The sequence below is a fragment of the Sinocyclocheilus anshuiensis genome, unplaced genomic scaffold (assembly GCF_001515605.1).
Source record: "Sinocyclocheilus anshuiensis isolate Anshui unplaced genomic scaffold, SAMN03320099.WGS_v1.1 scaffold75, whole genome shotgun sequence".
Classification (NCBI taxonomy): Eukaryota; Metazoa; Chordata; class Actinopteri; order Cypriniformes; family Cyprinidae; genus Sinocyclocheilus; species Sinocyclocheilus anshuiensis.
Genome location: NW_015549634.1, coordinates 835,000 through 851,207, shown reverse-complemented (window position 1 = coordinate 851,207; position 16,208 = coordinate 835,000). Strand labels below are relative to the sequence as shown.

The 16,208-nt window shown below is 33.1% G+C and overlaps 1 protein-coding gene across 1 annotated transcript in view; it reads left to right on the top strand.

Moving 5' to 3' along the window:
* Positions 1-16,208, top strand: part of pald1a (phosphatase domain containing paladin 1a) — a 63,134-nt gene that overhangs the window by 35,020 nt on the left and 11,906 nt on the right. Inside the window, exons 16-17 of the mRNA XM_016448664.1 lie at positions 845-916; positions 2,813-2,998. Of these exons, the coding sequence (XP_016304150.1) occupies positions 845-916; positions 2,813-2,998 (258 nt within the window). The remainder of the gene's footprint in view (positions 1-844; positions 917-2,812; positions 2,999-16,208) is intronic.

The following is a 16,208-nucleotide window of genomic DNA, read 5'->3' as shown; positions in this document are numbered from 1 at the left end:
TGGAGTAATGATGCTGAAAATTCAGCTTTGCATCACAGGAATAAATTAGATTTTAATGTATATTAAAATAGAAAAACGCTATTTTACATCATAATAATATTTCACAATATTACATTTTTTCCTGTATTTTTGATCAAATAAATACAGCCTTGATGAGCAGAAGAAACTCCTGTAAAACACATTAAAATTGTTCTGATCCCAAACTTTTGACCGGGTGTGTGTGTCTGTGTGTGTGTGTGTGTGTGTGTGTGTGTGTGTATGTATATATATATATATAGTTTAGGTGCAAAATTTTATTTTATATATTTTTTTACCTATTGTCATTATTGATTTTTATCGATTAAATGAACAAGATGTAGAGGTATAGATAATATATTTGCTATTTTTTATTTGATTTATTATATTATTTTTTTATTTTAGTTTGTTTGTTGAACACAAAGACATTTCGAAGAAACCATGATTACTAAGCTCCAAAGGGACAAAAAAGCACCAGAAAAATATTTCTAAATATAGTATATTCTAAATTTCACTCATAAAGTGTGATGCTGATAACTTTTTTTTGTTACACAATTTCTAACAAATATGTAACAAAGTAAGCATTTAATTATTTTATTTAACATATCACTGAATATATTTTCCTCTAGTGCTCTCAGACTTTTGAAGCCCGCTGTATTTTTACCGAAATTATGATAAATGTCTTAAATGGTTGATGCTTGAATATTTAGGTAAATGGTGAGGAATTATCTTATTTATATGTTATTATTTGCATAGAACTGTGTATTATTTGACTTATTTATGGCACATTGTAGTAATTCTCTATATTTTGGATGTTTTTGTTTGACAGGGTTTTCCAGAGTCTTGTGAGGATGAAATCGTAAGCGTTCCTGATGCCAAATACACAAAGGGCGAGTTTGAGGTGATGCACTTCTGCATTATGACCTTTCTTTTCAATCTAACCTACTTTTTATTTTTTTATTTCATGTTTTGTTGGATGACAAATACGGAAAATATCTAAAAAAAAAAAAAAATAAAAAAAAAAAGTTTAATTTATAAACAAGATGTACACAATATACACTACAATTCAAAAGTTTTTGAACAGTAAGATTTTTAATGTTTTTTAAAGAACTCTCTTCTGCTCACCAAGCCTGCATTTATTTGATCCAAAATACAGCAAAAGCAGTAATATTGTGAAATATTTTTACTATTTAAAATAACGGCTTTCTATGTGAATATCTGTTAAACTGTAATTTATTTCTGTGATCAAAGCTGAATTTTCAGCATCATTACTGCAGTCTTCAGTGTCACATGATCTTCAGAAATCATTCTAATATGCTGATTTGCTGTTCAAGAAACATTTTATTATTATATTATTATTATCAATATTTAAAACACTTGAGTACATTTTTTCAGGATTCTTTGATGAAAGATCAGCATTCATCTATCATCATAAAAAGCTTTTGTAACATTGTACACTCTACCATTCAAAAGCTTGGAGTCAGTTTTTTTTTTGAGGGGGGGGGTTATATAAATTAATACTTTTATTTAGCAAGGATCCTTTAAATTGATCAAAAGTGATGATAAAGACATTTATAATGTTACAAAAGATTTCTATTTCAGATAAATGTTGCTTTGAAATCACAGGAATAAATTACATTTTAACTTATATTCAAATAGAAAGTTATTTTAAATAGTAAAAATATTTCAAAATTTTACTGTTTTTGCTGTACTTTGGATCAAATAAATGCAGGCTTGGTGATCAGAAGAGACTTCTTTAAAAAAAAAACATTCAAAATATTAAGGTTCAAAAACTTTTGACTGGTAGTGTATATGTATTTAAAATATAATATATTTAATACACCAATTTAATATAAAAATTATGAAAAAGTTGTTTGAATCAATGATTCAACGACTCACTCATAACCCTACTGGATGAATCAGCGTTTTTGAACGATTCTCTTGAATAAATTATTCATTCAATTATAAATTTTTTAAGTCACTTTTCGCCACCTAGTGGCGAAACAATGCAATCGACATTCAAAAGCGGATTTGCTCTATTTTGGTCGCGCTACCATAGACATCAGTGTTTATATCTGGATTATAAACTTTCATCCCAGTATTTCTGTGATAATATGAATGACTGTACGACAGAAATAATACTGTGTAGTTGAAAAGACTGTTTGTGAAGCTGTTTCTTAACCAAACATGGTAACTGCTCTCTGTGTGTCAGCGGCAGTGCGAACGCAGATTTGAATGATCCAGTAAGACTTTGTCAAAGGTTTAACAGACACGGGAGAATCGTTGTCATTTAGAAATGAGATCGTGTGGTTGTCTGAATCGATATCGCGATCTTTTAACGATTAATCGTGCAGCTCTAGTGGCTACTTTTGATTTATTCGTCCAAAATTGACGAATTCCGTGGCATTCCGCGCTATAGAGTAAATTACGTTTTTATGAATGGACTCCGCGATCCCGTCCGCGTTTTCGCAGAAACCATATGGCCCTTGAAATGTAACCACACTTCACAACATTTCGGCTCGCCCTGTGTGTTTGAACGAGTTGCAGGGGTGACCTCACGTCACAGGGTCTCTCTCTTTCTCTCTGTAGCGTATGCGCCCAGATGCGTTCTCAGCTACCGAAATTTGGCACAGATTGATTTAATGTGAATCGGTACTCGGTCGTACCGACACAATTCGGTCGGTACCCTTAAAAGTACCGAGTTCGGTACCCAACCCTAGCTCTCGTGGAACACCAGTTGTTTTGCTACATTAATAACACGTGTATATGTATTTACACTATGTTGTGTGTGTTGTAGGTGGTGATGAAGTTGGTCCGCTTGCTTCCTGACGGTCACCGGATGAAGCGGCAGGTTGATCTGGCGTTAGACTCCGTCAGCGAGACCATGACACCGCTGCACTATCACCTGCGGGAAATCATCATCTGCTCCTACAGACAGGTAGAGGGCGCTCTGTCATCTCATGCACTGATAGATTGTGTCCTTGTGTGTCACTTGTCTGATGCATATGCTGCACAAAACGCCAAGAGCTTTTTAAAACAAACTGCTTCAGTCTGATTGCTGGTTTGCAATTGTGTTTACTGGCTTGATACTGTGACTGCAGAGGAAGAAATAGTTGCTGTAGGTTTGAGAGGTTCATGACATCAAATCATTTGAGTTTGTTTTAAGATTTTTTTATTTACTTTTTTTTTATTACTAATTTTCTAATAAATATGTATTTAATCTAAAATCTTTTTTATTTTAAATGATATTTTTTGATATAAATATGTAATGTAATATTTATTCATTAATAGTTGTTTCACATATAACAAAATACTTTTTTAATAAAATTGTATTTTATTCTAAGTATATGCTCTTTTATTTTGTATGTTCTATTATTTATTTTCTAATACTTATTGATTTATTTAAAATAAAACAATACTTTATTTTATTCTTAATATATATTGTACATTACATTTTTTATTTTCTATTTATTTTCTAATTTATTTATTTAAGTTTTATTTTATTTTAAATACAATAAAACAAAATACTACATTTATTTTATTCTAAGTATGCATATTTATTTATTTATTCATTTAAATGAAAAGAAAACATTGCTTAATGTGATTTTATTCTAAATATATGCTCTAAAATTTATTTTATTTTATTTTATTTTATGCATTGAAGCAGTAAAGGAGAAGCATGATGAAGTGCTCATCAAACATGTTCCTCCTTCCCTAGTGTTTTAAATCACCTCATTTTCAATAATGATTTGTTTGGCAGCTTTGTGTGTTTTATCTACATCTGTATTCTTGTGTCGTCTCTGAGTGTCCAGTAGATGGCAGCACGTTTCCTCGTTACATTTCCACAACTGCTCCATAATCAGACGCTAATCAACTTCAGCCTCTATTCATACAAGCAGCACAAATGTCAAGAGTCTCCTTGATTTCATCAGAAGGATTCTGGGAAAACCCTCTAGTGTTTGTTTGACGTTTCCTCGTGCATTAAGATCTGCAGTGGGCTGTGAAAGCCTAACGACTGACAGACGCTGTGCCGTGAGCGAGGGGTGTGTGTAATTGTGTTTGTGGGTCATGACGGTCCCGGGCGTCAGTGTCGCTCTTATGTAAAGCTCAGAGGGGCGGGTTTGTGCAGCGAGAGCCGCTCTCAATGGATCACATTGTCCCGAGCCGCTGTTTTTTCCCTCTGCGTTCAGTCATTACAGTACTGGAGCCCGTCTCAGATTAGTGTTTCCCGTGTGGAAAGCGAACACTGATTCTTCTGTTTCTTGTCTCTTTGTTGCTTTAGATAAGCGCTGCTGACGGAGAACGATTTGTAATTGAAATGATCACAGGATGTTTTTGTGTACAAATGACTGTGTGATGCTGGAAGCGTCTCTGAGAGAGATTGACTTGTTTGAGACCCTTAAAGGGACAGTTCACCTAAAAATTACAATTCTGTCATCATTTGCTCATCCTCGAGCTGTTTGAGCTTCTTACATGTGTGGAGCATAAAAGACGATGTTTTGAAGAATGTTAGTGACCAGGGCTGCGTTTCCCAAAAGCATCGTAAGCCTAAGTTGATCGTAGCTCCATTGGTTTCATTACCATGCTTTTGGGAAACAGCCCAGACCAGTTGCTGGCAGACATTGACTTCCATAGTAGGTTAAAAAAAATACTATGGAATTCAATGGCTACCGTCAGCTGTTTGGTTTCAAACATTCTTCAAAATACCTTAAGAAGAAATTCATACAGGTTTGAAACTTAAAGGTGAGTAAATGATGACAGTAAATGATACATTTTTGGGTGAACTGTCCCTTTAAGCATATGCTTCTGTTATGAATTTCCATATTTTCCGGAATATAACTATATAAATAGTTATATTTATATAACTATAATTTTTTAATCATCTTATATGTGCTAAACTTAAACTTATGTTCCAAAGCGATTTATATAGTGCAATTAACGTTGTGCACACAAAACGTGGATTTGTGCCGAGTGAGCGAGTTTACTTGAGCCTAAGATCATTTGTATAGAGCATTTTCAACACACTTTGCTTTAAATAAATTAGTTTAGGCTTGATATTTATAATAAATATTGTTTTATACTTAACATTTATCTTTCTAATTCTGTTCTAAATACTGCATTTGCTGTGCAGTGAGAGGAACTATGTTTACAATGTTTATAAAGTTTGTAAACATTTTATTTTATTTACTGGTATTTTACATTATTTCTGAATTGAATAATAAAATGCATCTTATACGCCAATGCAACTTACATTTTTTTTTCTCTTAACAATGCAATTTTGGCCCGGTGTGACTTATTTTCTGGATAATATTGTATATCTGTGAAATAATCTGTGCTAAATGATCCGAAATTCTGATTTGAATATCGACAGACATTTTTCACTTTTTCTATTATTCTGATATCAAACCATAGAAATGTCAATATTTTGGCACTCTCTTGACAGTAAAACTGTTGTTGGTCTGCAGTATTTTTTATTTTTTAAAGCCGTCATGAAATGAAAATCTATTTTCTAAATGTTTGTTACAGATCTTATTGTGAAGATCTTTATGCATGCATATGTATCTTTTGTTGTCATTTTTTTTTGACTTTGTAATGCTTAATCAAATTTCATTTTCATAATCCATTACACTCAGATATGCTATATCATAATATGGATGAAAAGATCTGTCTTTACTTCTGTTTCATCATGACTTTAACATCATGAGACAACACCTTTTAATCAGGACAAACTTAGAAATACTTCTTTTGGACCTAGGAAATCTTTTATAGTGTTTTCATGCTGTGCTGAATTTGATCAAATGTTTGATTATTTTCTGTAATAATTAATTAATAATTCAACTTTTTCAGAACCCGCCCCTAAATTGCACATAAATACAATCAAACTGTCACTGGTTGCTTTATAAGTCAATCACTGGACAGTTTTTGGTCAAAAAAGGTAGTTAGGTCTGGCTTCATGAGTTTATGGGTTTAATATTAATTTGTCAATACGTGAAGGTATTCATCTGTTTCTAAATATGTTTGTTTGTATTTGGCACTGTTTTTGCCTTGTTTTCTGGCTGCCGTTGATCATCTGATCACGTTTTGCATCACACTGTTTCCATGGCAACCGCATCCCACTCTGGACCACTGACATTAGGTTCAGTTCTTGTGCGGTTTGCAAACTTTCAGACAGCTTTGATACACACAAGCCTCATAATTTTAGTTCATATCACTTCTGTCTGTACAACACGCGTCTGATGGATTATCTGAAAGTGCTTCCTTTGCACTATTTATTTTAATTGAAAGACTGTTTTGTTCTGCGCATATTGCTCTAGTCAGACTGATTCTGGTTTCAGGTTCCCATCCGATGCTGAAACCAAATCATATAGTGAGTCGAAGCCGAAAAACCCAATGAAATATTCCAGTAAAAGTGGAGGAAATGTAAATCTGTGCCTAAAGAAAGGCCCTCATGGTTTGGAAGGCAGTGTGGAAAAATATTTGCAGAAGGAAGAGAATGTAGAGAGTAGTGACGTCACGAGAGAGAGGGATGGAGCCGATCCAGATGGCGGGAATTTAGGAGAGACCGCCGCACAAAAAGATCCTGATGGAAAACGTGTGCGTGTTGAGGGACGGCAACCAAAATCATTCGACCAGAACAATTCGAGCCGTCCGTCTGAGCGCACATGTGCCGAGCCAGATTAAAGCTGTGAACAGCTCGGTTTTGCTTTGTGCTGATATCTGACATGCTTTGAATCTTGTTGCATGTGTGTAGAGAGCTAAAATGCCAAAACCTGAGCGTGCAATTAAAAAGAGTTATTTTTGGAATTTAGAAGTCATGGTTAATCTCCATAAATAAATTACAAGACATTTCTGTAGCAGTGATATAAATGTATTTTCTTAGTTCTGGAAAAGGCATGGAAATTTAATGGACGATTTGGAAACCCTCATACAGTAGATGAGATTTTAAAAGCGCTGTAAGCACTAGAAGATCATAAAAACACGGAATCCTAGAAATCCAACAATATTTTTAGGACTAAATCCAAACATATTTGACTTCTGATCATCTGATGTACACTGAAACACTCGTATCTGATTACTACGTGAGCAATTTCATTGTGAGTACTACAAAGTCTTTTTTGTCAAAAATTATATATACATATTATTAAAAAAGTAAATATATGTATATGCACGGGCGACATTTAACTCTTGAGTCGGGGGGCAAGAAAAAAGTACAGTCATTGGAAGTACAGTATGCATCAAAAATGCTCTACCACGCATCAAAGCAGTCAATACAGCTATAATAAATGAAAAACTTTAAGTCAAAGTACTAAAATGACTAACGCTAAAACTGAAATAAAAATAAATGAAAGCTAAATAGAAAAAAATAAGAATAGAAATTAGTTACTAAAATTAAAATTCAAGTAAAAATTGAAAATATAAAAATATAAGCTATTCAAATTAAAAATGTGAATAAATGCTATAATAGTATATAAATAATATTAATATTAATAAAAAATATGAATGTTAATATTATAAATATTATTTAAACAACACTGTATATGAATAGAAAGCACTATTTAAATAATAACAATTTGTAATTTAATTTACAAATTATAATTTTAATTTAATTATTAACTTGATAATAATCACATTTTAAGCATCTTTTGAAATAGTAAACTGATTTTATTTAAAATTTTCCTTAAGTTAATTTGTGATAGTGATAGAAAAAAATTAATTAATATGATTTGCATCTTCAGAAGTTGTGAATGTAATGGTTTTATGCCACATATTCAGACGTGCATAATTCAAGTAATTTTTTACATTATTTTTCTTCCTCCTTTCATTTTCATCTTCTTAATAATAATAATAAATATAATGATGTTAAATTATGGTAATAATTTATGATAAAAATGTAATAATAAAAATATAATTTTATGTTATTACATTTTATTGTATTCTAATAATTTAATTGAAATTAACAACAACAGTAATAATAATAAATTATTATTAATTATCTGATGAACTGTTACTAGAAATATTTTTTATTATTGTTGTTGAAACTTATTTTTTCAGAACACAAGGCCCTGTAAAAAGTGAGACAGATGAGTGAAGATGAAAATGGCTTTTTAATTGATGAGTGTGTTTCTCAGAATCAGTCGATTGGCTCTTCCTGTCAGTGCTAATTACAAATTTAATTAACTTCTCACACACAGCCGTTGTTCTTCACACAGATCAACACACACGGCTCGCTTTAATCGCTATTGATTGCTGGAAGCTCTCGTATGTTGATCTTTATTATTGAATATGATGTGTGAAGTCAGAGAACGATGGGAGGATGGCAGAGAACTCTGTTCAAAACTTGGGAGTCATTATGATTTTTTTTTTAATTAATACTTGATTATTGATCAAGGATGCATTAAATTGAGCAGAATGAATGCTGTTCTTTTGAACTTTCTATTCATCTGTGAATCCTGGCTTTTTAATTTTTTTTTTTTTATGTTCAATCACACAGTGCATATACATTTAAAGGCTGAATGAATACTAGCTTTTGTTAACTACAGTGCAGAAATGATCAGACAGTGGAACAGCTGTATATCTGTATACATTCAGCTCATATTATTTCAGATTCACAACAAAAAGGGTCAGATTTAATTCACAAAACAAAATGCAAAGCAGTAATATATATATTATATATATATGGGGGGGGGGAATAAATCTTTTTCGGATGTATGCATCAATACATTGCCCATACCACGCATCAAAGCAGTCAATACAGCGCAGTCAAGAATAACTTAAAGAGGTTGCCTGCGTTTACTAAACTGTGTAGCTTTGACTCTTGTTGCTGATTTGAATTGTGATGCTTCCCGTTTTAAGTGGCCTTTTTCGCGTATCAATTCAAATGTGTTCGTTTTGAATCGTTGCTACTAAAGGTGAGACACGTGAGGAAAAAGTAAACGATCAGTTGTGGGACTATTCTGTCTTAAATTGCATACCATTCATTTCTGAACCTGTTTCAAAGGCTTTTTTGTCCTGACGCTGAAGACTGGAGTAATGATGCTGAAAATACAGCTGCGCATCACATAAATAAATTACAGTTTAACAGATATTCACTTAGAAAACAGCTATTTTAAATTATAATAATATTTAACAATTTTACAGATTTTTACTGTATTTTTAATCAAATAAATGTAGCCTTGGTCAAGTCAAGTCACCTTTATTTATATAAAATGGGTTTATATCATGCAGCCTTGGGAAACAGTCTAAATGTGTTTTATGGATTCTCGTCCGTGAAATGCACCACTTCCGGTATTAGTAGACGCGAGCAAAATGAAGTCGAGGATTTTTTTAAATCGAATAGTCGAAAAAAATAGACGAATCGCAACAGTCCTACATTACTGGAAATGAAATTACAGGTTGATATGTCCCGATCTCAATAAAGTTTACACACTTTTAGTCCGTGAACTGGATCTCGCTCAGGGCGCGTGCTGTCTGTGGAAGTTTGGCCAGGACCGGTTCCAGAAAAAGTCGCTGAGGCATTTTTGTCCCGTCCATTGCTTTGGTTATCACTGTGTCAATCACTGATATTTCGAGAATGAATCCAGCATAAATATGCAGATGTCATTCCCGAAACGTTGCAGCATGTATGTGTCCGAAAAACGAAAGTTTCATACAAATTCTGAATGGATTATAGCCTAGAAAGTAAGCAAAGCACGCTCCCTTTATTGTCACTAAAGCATCACTCATCTTAGTTCATTGCGATCTCACAAAGTTCGGTTATAATCGATGAAGCTCTTTAAACTACACAACGAATCTCTTATTTACATCACGTCTGCACTTATGAGATGATTCACAAGCGTGCAAAACTCCGGCGCTTTCAGCGGTGAGTGAATTCTGAAAACTCTAACGCTTCTGATTGGCCACTGCTTTGAAGAGATCAACAGATATGTCTGTGATTGGCTACATTGCTCAGTGTATAGTTTTTAATATTTATTTCAGTTTTTGTTTTGGTTATTTTAGTACATCAAGTTAAACTAAATGGAAATATGATTTTTTTCATATTTTAATTTATTTTACCTAAAGTATATTTATTTTATTTTTAGTTAACTAAAATAACTATGGCTGAAGAAAAATAAAAGTTTTACAAATGCTAGAAACGTGGCTTTCAAAGGAAAGATTGCTATCAAATAGCACACCTAGGTTCCTAACTGATGACAAAGATCATGAGCAGAAGAGATTTCTTTCAAAAACATGAAATTATTTATAGATATTATTTTTATTATTTAAAGAAATATAATTACAAATCAGTTATATTATGAATTGCTTTATTGTTTATTATTATTATTATTATTATTTGGTGGAAACTAGATGAATTGCTTTATTGTTTTTTATTATTATTATTATTTGGTGGAAACTAGAGTAATATTCCATCATTGAATTTGAAAGTTGCTGAGTAAACACGCTGAGTTTGCTTGGCTTTACTACGTAAATGTCATCATAGAAGTCTGAATGGAAATTATTTGCTCTGTCTGTTTTGTTTGAACTGAAATCCTGAAGTATGATTTAATATTTATGGGCATCATGCAGAGTCACTGAAGAAAGTCCACAGAAAACAGCCTGCGAATTGATGAAAGCACGACAGAAAACAGAGGAGATGGTGTGTGAGTTAGAGTGAGTTAGAGTGTTAGTGAGTGTTAGTGAGTGTTAGTGAGAGTTAGTGTGTGAGTGTTAGTGTTAGTGTGTGTGAGTGTGTGTGAGTGTTAGTGTGAGTGAGTGTTAGTGTGAGTGAGTGTGAGTGAGTGAGTGTTAGTGTGAGTGTTAGTGTGAGTGAGTGTGAGTGAGTGAGTGCTAGTGTGAGTGAGTGTGAGTGTGAGTGTTAGTGTGAGTGTTAGTGTGAGTGTTAGTGAGTGAGTGAGTGTTAGTGTGAGTGAGTGTGATAGTGTGAGTGAGTGTTATAGTGTGTGTGTGTTATAGTGTGTGTGTAGTGAGTGTGTGTGAGTGTGAGTGTGAGTGAGTGAGTGTGAGTGAGTGAGTGTTAGTGTGAGTGAGTGTGAGTGTGAGTGAGTGAGTGAGTGGTAGTGAGAGTGAGTGAGTGTGAGTGAGTGAGTGTTAGTGTGAGTGAGTGAGTGAGTGTTAGTGTGAGTGTTAGTGTGAGTGAGTGAGTGTGTGTGAGTGTTAGTGTGAGTGTGAGTGTTAGTGTGAGTTAGTGTTAGTGTTAGTGTGAGTGTGAGTGTTAGTGTGTGTTAGTGTGTGTTAGTGTGCGTTAGTGTGAGTGAGTGAGTGTTAGTGTGTGAGTTAGTGTGAGTGAGTGAGTGAGTGTTAGTGTGTGAGTTAGTGTGAGTGAGTGAGTGAGTGAGTGTGTATGTGAACCATTAGTTGGTCACAGAGCGCTGATTGTGTGCTGTAGCGGTGTCTCTCTCTCAATGGTTTCTGGCTGTCTGTTTGCGTCACGTTTGTATTTGTGGCTGGAAAATGGGAGTGGAGGTGCTCTGGAGTCTGCTAAAGTCATTAGGAACTCACACACACACACACTCACATTCAGGGTCCAAACAGCTGACATATGATAGTGATTTGCTGGCGTTTGGCTGGTGTTCAGATCGCTTGGGCCTGTTGATTTAAAGAGAGCGGCCCGCACACGCTTCAGCTTCAGCGCTGAAGATCCCACTCGAAATCACTGATCAGCCGAGAGCATTTCAACATGACCTTATTAATGCTTGTATCAAATGTAAAATGCCATCTAAGATATTTCATTTTGACATCACATGTATCCATCGCAGAGAAACCAATACCAGAATGTACTGCAACAAACTCAGTGAAAATAAATAAATAAATTCCTAGATGGTGGGTGTATTGAATGAATATGATTCATGCAATACCGGAAAGTAATAATAAAACTAGTTTGACTCTTTTACAGTATCTATTTTAATGCTTATTATATTGGGAAAAACTATTCTGTGTTGCAGAGTAAATATTTATTTATTTATTGAATTGGCTTTTATTTTTATATCTTTAGTGTTTATTTTAAGTTTCAAGTTTTAGTAATTTTATGTGCTTCTGTCATTTTTTTTCTTTTCTATACTTAGATAGATAAGAGATATTTTAGTACATTTTAGTATATATATAATTTTAGTACTTCAAACATAATTGTTACAGTATTTCTAATTTTCATTTGTTTTTACTCTTTTTAAATCTAATATTTATATTTAATTTCAAATCTATTTCAGTTACCAAAAATAATTACTTTTTTTAATAAGTTTTAAATGTTTTAGTTAACAATATCAGCATTGATCTTAAGCATATTTTATCTGATTTTTCAGCAAAAATATTCTTAAAGCAAGATAAATTGCACTGCATGAAATTTTCATAGATTGCATCTTTAATGTAAGTGTATTTTGTCTTATACTGCACTTTTAAGTATAGCATTCTGTATTTTAATTGCATGTTTGTTCTTTTATTTTAAGTATGAGCAAAATTTGCAAGTGCAGTAAGACTAAATACACTGGTATTAAAGAAACGGTCTTTGAAAACAAGCCTTAGTATCTCATGCAGTGTTGCTTCTTGAGTACATTTGTTGATTTAAGGACTTTTAAATACAAAAAACAAGTAAAATAGATTTTTGCATTGTACTTTATCATCAAATCCATTTCTCTTCACGTCAGAAGTCCATACTTTGTCTGTAAAGCTTCATATGGATGGTCTTTTTGACAGTTTTGCTCTGTCAGGAAATTAAAGGTGTCAGGAGGTTCATCAGGAGTTGATGCTAACGTTCTCTCTGCTTTGTTTGCTCTTTAACATGATGCTTGAATCAGGCGTCTTCAGTAGCAGGCGACAATAGAGGCTTCATTGCATTGGGACCCTCGACAGTGCTGTAATTGGCAGCACATGTCCGAGTCTCTCCAGAAACAATCCGCTTGTGAGTCTGTTATCGAACACACACAGCCCAAGCACGTGTGATGTGTTTACTGATTGTTTTCTTGGAGAAATCCATCTCACTAACTCCAAACGAGCCCTGCAGCCAAATAAAGGTCTGTTTGTTTAGACCTTTCACCAGCAATCATTGCGACTAATAACACCTTTCATGCCAGAGGCGTCGCATCAGGCCCGTCTTGATGGTTTGTGTGCTTCTTTTCGACTTTTTAATGCGAGCACGTCTCTGAGCATCAATAAAAAGGCCCTTTCCACATCACACACACGCACTGTTTCCACATTACAGCCTCCGTCTCATTGTTCAGACTCAAAAGCTGCATGCTGGGAATCATTACAGTCCTCAGATGGACAGACGAGCACTTGGAGAGCACTTAGAGTTCAGCATCGCATAATTCTATTCAGAAAGTGATCAAAAGTGACGATGAAAGGCATTTATAATGTCACAAGAGATTTCTGTTTCAAATAAATGCTGTTCTTTTGAACTTTGTTTTCTATAGGAGCTTGTTTCTGCCACAGGAAGACAAAAAAGAAACAAAGGTAATGCGACAGAATTGCAGGACTGGCAAAAGCGGGGAAAAAAGTCAAAATGTCAGATAAAAAGTTTTTAAAATTTTTTTCAAGTCAGAATTGTGAGAAAAAAAAAGTCAGAACTGCAAGATAAAAATTAATAATTTAGAGGAAAAAAAATCAGGATTGCAAGATATAAATTCATAATTCTGAGAAAAAATTAAGAACTGCAAGATATATTTAGAATTCTGAGAAACAAGAATGAATTGCAAGATATAAATTCATAATACTGGGAAAAAAATCTGAACTGAAATATATAAATTCATAATTTTGAGAGAAAAAAATTCAGAATTGGAATATATAAATTCATAATTCTGAGAAAAAGTCAGAACTGCAAGATATAAATATATAATTTTGAGAACAAATGTCAGAATTGCAAGTTATGAATTCATAACTCTGAGAAAAAAGTCAAAATTTTGAGATATAAAATCATAATTCTGAGAAAAAATTAAGAACTGCAAGATATATTTTTCATTCTGAGAAACAAGTATGAAGTGCAAGATATAAATTCATAATGCTGAGAAAATATCTGAACTGAAATATATAAATTCATAATTCTGAGAAAGTCAGAACTGCAAGATATAAATTCATAATTTTGAGAACAAATATCAGAATTGCAAGATATAAATTTGAAATTCTGAGAAAAAAAGTCAGAACTGCAAGTTATAAATTCATAACGCTGAGAAAAAAAGTCCAAATTGTAAGATATAAAATCATAATTCTGAGAAAAAATTAAGAACTGCAAGATACATTTATAATTCTGAGAAACAAGTATGAATTGCAAGATATAAATTCATAATGCTGAGAAAAAATTCTGAACTGAAATATATAAATTTATAATTTTGAGGAAAAAAAATCTGAATTGAAAGATATAAATTCATAATTCTGAGAACAAATGTCAGAATTGCAAGATATAAATTTGAAATTCTGAGAAAAGTCATAACTGCAAGTTTTAAATTCATAACTCTGAGAAAAAAAAGTCCAAATTGTGAGATATAAATTCATAATTCTGAGAGAAAATTAAGAACTGCAAGATATATTTTTAATTCTGAGAAACAAGTATGAATGGCAAGATATAAATTCATAATGCTGAGAAAAATTCTGAACTGAAATTTATAAATTTATAATTTTGAGAAAGTCAGAACTGCAAGATATAAATTCATAATTTTGAGAACAAATGTCAGAATTGCAAGATATAAATGTGAAATTCTGAGGAAAAAATCAGAACTGCAAGTTATAAATTCATAATTCTGAGAAAAAAGTCTGAATTGTGAGATATAAATTCATAATTCTGAGAAAAAAGTCTGAATTGTGAGTTATAAATGTATAATTATGAGGAAAAAAGTCCGAATTGCAAGATATGAACTCAATTAAAAGGAAAAAAGTCAGTATTGTGAAATATAAATTCATAATTCAGACCAAAAAAGTCAGAATTATTAGATAAAAAGTCACAATTGCCTTTTTTATTTTATTCTGTGGCGGAAACAGGCTTCTATACTATTCATCAATGAATCCTGTAAAATACAATATATCACAGTTTCCACACAAATATTGGGCAGCACAACTGTTTTCAACATTGATAATAATCAGAAATGTTTCTCGAGCAGCAAATCAGCATATTAGAATGATTTCTGAAGATCATGTGACACTGAAGACTGGAGTAATGATGCTGAAAATACAGCTGCACATCACAGAAATAAATTACACTTTAACAGATATTCACATAGAAAACTGTTATTTTGAATTCTAATAATATTTCACATTTTACTGTATTTTTGATCAAATAATTGCAGCTTTGGTGAGCTTCTTTCAAATACTTCCAGAGCCCAAGCGTTTGAGTGGTAGTGTGTATATAAAGATGCACTGCACGGGTCACAAGGTGTTTTTAGCAGTTGAACTGATTGTAGCTTCACGTGGCATCTTTGTTTGTTTTAGTTAGTGTTACAGAAGCTCAGCTGTGAGTCTGTCGCGCTGATGCTTTCATTTCTTTCAGGAAATAAGACTGCGAGGCACCTGTGTGTCTGTCAGCCGCTTCCCGTTCACATGATCAGCATTCCAGCCATCAAATCCTGCTGGAATTATTGAATTAATTTCTCTGGCTCTTGTGTCTGTGGGCCGCAGCGCTGGAGTGGAAATTCATAAATCATGACATAACCATGGCGTTTTTTTTCTCCGCGGGCTGAGATTCAGTGAGGTAACTGGGAAAGTGCTATTAAAATGTTCATCTTCTCTTCTTCCAGTTAATGCGCCAGATCTCCGTGCACATTTTTCTCTCTGGAATGGAAGGAATGTGTTTCCCGCCATGTGTGTGTGTGTGTGTGTGTGTGTGTGTGTGTGTGTGTGTGTGTGTGTGTGTGTGTGTGACTGTGTGTGTGAGAGAGTGTGTGTTGTCACTGTGCCGCCGGACAGACTTACTCATTCTTTATTTTACACATATTGGAATGATTGTAAAGTGGAATATAAATAGTAAAAACAACAAACTCTGTAATAACACAAGTGTAAGTCTGGGAATGATGTAGTGATCAAAACATGTGACACAAATGAAAAGTCTCTTATATTTCAGCTTCTTTTTTTTTGAAAATGCAGCTCTGCACACTATGAAGATTTATTAACCAACTTTATGAACACATTTGTAATGAGCACTTCATGCTTTTCCTGCACTAAATCTGCTCTAAATAAAATAAATATAAAAAATTCCATATAAAACGAAAAATATAATAAAA